This window comes from Lepidothrix coronata, unplaced genomic scaffold (genome assembly GCF_001604755.1).
Source record: "Lepidothrix coronata isolate B3197 unplaced genomic scaffold, Lepidothrix_coronata-1.0 Scaffold639, whole genome shotgun sequence".
In the NCBI taxonomy this organism is placed as follows: domain Eukaryota; kingdom Metazoa; phylum Chordata; class Aves; order Passeriformes; family Pipridae; genus Lepidothrix; species Lepidothrix coronata.
Window position 1 is genome coordinate 10885 of NW_016690819.1, and position 4293 is coordinate 15177.

General features: G+C 66.2%; 1 protein-coding gene across 18 annotated transcripts in view; it reads right to left on the bottom strand.

The window, feature by feature from the left end:
- The window catches only part of AHNAK (AHNAK nucleoprotein), a 13775-nt gene extending 10819 nt beyond the window's left edge, over window positions 1-2956 (bottom strand). For 17 of the 18 annotated variants that reach the window (XM_017840000.1, XM_017839998.1, XM_017839999.1 and 14 more), the window contains exons 1-4: window positions 2861-2956; window positions 2614-2767; window positions 1635-1822; window positions 42-1386 (exon numbers count right to left, since the gene is read on the bottom strand). In XM_017840000.1, coding sequence (XP_017695489.1) covers window positions 42-1386; window positions 1635-1822; window positions 2614-2767 — 1687 coding nt within the window. In that variant the 5' untranslated portion in view covers window positions 2861-2956. Of the gene's footprint in view, window positions 1-6; window positions 1387-1634; window positions 1823-2613; window positions 2768-2860 lie in introns of those variants that run through there. The other variant, XM_017840001.1, reaches the window with a different exon arrangement.
- Between the last annotated feature and the right edge of the window lie 1337 nt (window positions 2957-4293).

The window sequence follows — 4293 nt, forward strand, 5'->3', positions numbered from 1 at the left end:
TTGGACGTCCAGCTCTGGGCTCCCAACGTCAACTCTGGGGCCTTTGATGTCGAGTCCGGGGGCTTTCAGCTCCCCTTCCAGTTTGGAAACGTCCAGATTTCCTTTCACTCCGGGACCTTTGAGGTTCAGGTCGACGTCGGGCATCGAGATCTGGGGGGTCTGGACGTGCAGCTCCGGCGTCTTCCCCGCGGGGCCTTTAAGCTCCAGTTGGGGCCCTTTGAACTCGCCGCCCACGGCCGGGATGGAAACGTCCACCTCTCCCTTCAGCCCCTTCGCGCCGACGTCCACGTTGGGGCCCTTCACGCGACCCCCGAATTCCACCTCGGGCGCCTTCACGTCCACCTGGAGCCCCTTGGGGCCGAGTCCCGGCAGGTCCCCCCCCACCTTGGGGACGGTGACCCCCCCCAGGTCCCCCTTGGCCTGGGGGCCTTTCAGGCTCAAGTTCACGTCGGACAGGGAGATTTGGGGCGTCTCCACCTTCTTGAAGGCGGGGCCTTTCCACCCCCCTTCGACGGCCACCTCGCCCTTGGGGACCCCGATTTCCAGGGCGGGGCCGTCCCCCCGTGAGTCCAGGGCGGTGAATTTGGGGCAGGTCATGTGGGGGATCTTGACCTTCCCCTTGGTGCCGTCAGCGTCGGGAGTTGTGGAGAGCTCCACGCCGGGGCCGTCGATGCCGACGTCGGGGATGCCCAGTTGAGGGGAGGGGACCTTCCCGGCTGTGGCTGAGGGGGGTGACAGCCCAGGGCCCGTCACCTGGACAGGTGAGCAGGTGATGTTGGTGTCGGCGCCCGCCGGGGGGACCGGAGCTTCGCCACCGCCAGCCTGGAACCCAAATTTGGGGATTTTTAACGCGGGAATCTTGATCTTCCCCACGTCCACGGGCGGCGGAGAGCCGTCGACCTCTCCCTGGAGACACGGGGCTTGTCCTTTCCCGTCCACCCTGGGCCCCTTGATGTGGAATCCCACCTCCAGCTCTCCCATCTGTCCGTTGGTTTCAACCCTGGGTGACCCCGGGAAGGCACCGGAGCCTTTCCAGCCCGTCGGCATCTCCGGCAGGACGACTTTTCCAGTTTCTCCACCAGGAATTTGGCTCTCTGGCTGAGTCCTCAGCTCTCCCGTCGGCAGCTGGATTTTCCCGGGCTCTCCATCGGCGCCGAGGGCGAGTCCCGGGCTCGGGACTCGGATGTCGAGGTCGGTCCCCGCGGCGCTGAGGTCGCCGGCGCCGCCGTGCCGGCTGACGTCCACGGTGTAGGCCGTGACCTTCCTGGTGACCGTGATGGTCCTGCTCTGCGTCCCCCCGCCCTCGGCGTCCGCCCCTTCCTCCGACTTCAGCCGGGGCTTGATCTTGGTGGTGTAAATCCTCCTGTACTCCTCGTCATCTCCGCTCTGTAAGCAAGACAACCTCAAATCAGCATCTCCACCGCCTTCCTCGCCCCCACAACCACCACAACCACCACCACCGTCCCCACCGCCCTCCTCCCCGGCGCCTGATCTTGGTGGTGTAAATCCTCCTGTACCCCTCGTCATCTCCACTCTGCAACCAAGACGACCCCGGATCAGCACCTCCGTCGCCTTCCTTCCCTCCACAACCACCACCACCACCACCACCACCGCCCCCACCGCCCGGCACTCACCAGCACGACCTCGGGGCTGCCGGCGGCGAACACGTCGTGCGCCCAGGGCTGGCCGGGCAGGGGGGAGCGGTCGCCGCGGCGCTGCAGCCGCAGTCCCACGGTGTGGTGGCCCATGGTCTGCAGCAGCTGCGCCACCTCCCCGGACTGCAGGTTGTCGAAGTAGACGGTGGCACTCACGATCTGATCCCCTGCGGGCGCGGGCGGGTCAGGGGGGGAGACGGAGGGAGGAGCCCCCTCGTCCCCACTGGGGGTGGCCGTGGGGTCATCGCCCACAAGGGTGACGGAGGAACCACCCAAGGGCCCACCAGGATGGATCAACAACCCCAAAGACCCCATTTTTAACCCCAAAACCCTCAGAGAGGAGCCCCCTTGTCCCCATCGGGAGTCACCATGGGGTCAGTGCTCAGGAGGGTGGAGGAGGAAGCACCCCAGGTGCCACCAGGGTGGACCAAACAGCCCCAAAGATCCTGGTTTTTACACCCAAAACCCTCAAGGAGGAGCCCCCTGACTCCACCGGGAGTGACTGTGGGGTCATCGCCCATGAGGGTGGAGGGGGAAGTGCTTGAGGTGCCACCAGGATGGATAAACAGCCCCAAAGACCTGGTTTTTACACCCAAAACCCTCAGGGAGGAGCCCCCCGACCCCACTGGGAGTGACAGTGGGGTCATCGCCCATGAGGGTGGAGGGGGAAGTGCTTGAGGTGCCACCAGGATGGATAAACAGCCCCAAAGCCCCCGTTTTTCCCCCCAGAAAACCCTCAGAGAGGAGCCCCTGACCCCACCAGGAGTGACAGTGGGGTCAGCGCCCACAAGGACAGAAGAGGAACCACCCAAGGTGCCCCCAGGAGGGATTAAACAGCCCCAGAGCCCCCGTTTTTCCCCCAAAAAAACCCTCAGGGAGGAGCCCCTGGGCCACCAGGAGTGATCAAACAGCCCCGAACCCCCTCAGTTTGTCCCCCCAGACCCCTCCCAGGCCCCACCTTCCTTGACGACGCCCATGCGGGCGGCGGGGGAGTTCTGCTGGACGCGCTTGACGAAGACGCCGTCGTCGGTCTGGTCGATGGTGATGCCGTGGGAGCCGCTGCCCTGCCAGTTGGGCAGCAGGATCTCCCGCGTCTCCTCCTCCTTCTCCATCTGCAGCCGGGATCGGGGATGGGGTGAGGGGCAGGGACACCACGGAGGGGTCGGGGAGGAGGAGGAGGGAGAGCCCCGGGCGGCCCCACTGACCTTGTCGGGAGGAAGGTCCCGCCCGGATCCGCCCCAGGAATCCTCTGCCCTCGCCCGTCGGACCTCGCGGCGGTTCCTGTGTCACCTCCCCAGCCTGGAGGGGACAGCGGGGGGGGCAGTGAAGCTCCATCTGTCCCCCCCAGATCCCTCTTCCTCCCCCCAAAGCCTCCGGATGGGACGGATCCGGCTCCGGCTCCGCGGTGCGAGCCGGGAGCTCCGGGGCCAGGGACTCGCTGCCCCCACGTCCCCCCTGTCCCGAAGGTCCTTCTGGGCCAGCTCAGCCCCAGGAGCAGCTTTGCCTGCCCGGGAATCCACGTTTCTGCTGTTTTGTGGGAATTAAAGGAATTCCAGGGCTGGGTGGTCGGGAAGGACGGAGCGGGGCTGGCGTTGGAATGTCACCTGTCCCCTGTCACCTGCGTCGCCTCGGGCGCTGAACCCCCCCCAGGGTCAACTCCTCGGGCACCTACGGATGTTTTGAGGGGATTTCTCCGTTTTTAGGGAATTTTGGGCTGGGATGAGACAGAAATCAGGAGTAAACCCTCCTCCCGTCGCAGTCACAGAGGGGAAGGGCGGGATGAGCCCGATCCTTGCGGATCTGGGACTTGGGAATGTGGGACAGGCCCTGCCCCGGGACCGCCAGCCTGGACCGGAGCCCACCGGGAAAACCCACCTCCTTCCAGTCCCGGTTCCTCAATCCCACCGGGAATTTCGGGAGGGGTTTGGGATCTCCAGCTGGTTTGGGGTTGGAGCCGTCACCGCCCAGGCCTCGCCTGGACCCCCCAAAACCACCTCCCAGAGTGTCCCATTCCCACCAGCCCCGAAGGGGATTTGGGGAGGGAAATTTGGGAAAGGGGGGGAGGGTTGTCGTTATTTCCCCACCCCCAAAGAACCCCCAAACCACCGAGGGGGCGTTTTCCAGCTCCACAAACCGGGAAAGGTGGGATGGGACCCTTGGGGGCCACCCGGTCCTCAACCTCCCCCAGCCGAGGGTCCGGGGGGGGGGACAACACCAGGATGGCCGGGAAGGTCCCTGGGGATGAAACCCCCCAATTTGGGGAGCCTGAGGACCCCCTGGGGGGGTGGGGGGGTCATTCTCCAGGGGGTTCCTGGTTTTTTAACCACCTGGATGTTGGGACACCATGGGGGGGGGGGTGCCACTGTCACCAGATCGGGGTGGGGGGGGGACCCTCACGGAGCTCAGCGGGAGATTTGGGGGGTCCCACCCCCGGGAGGAGCTGCCCCCCCTACACCGACCCCCACCAGGGACCCCCAAGCTGGGGGGGGGTGGAATGGCCACCTCAGGGGTCTTGGTGGCCACGGAGCCACCAAGGTGTCCCTGGCCCCGAGGAGGTGACGGGGGACCCTGATCAGTGAGGGGGGGGGCAGGGGGGGGGGGGGGGGGGGGGGGGGGGGGGCACGGGGAGGGACAACCC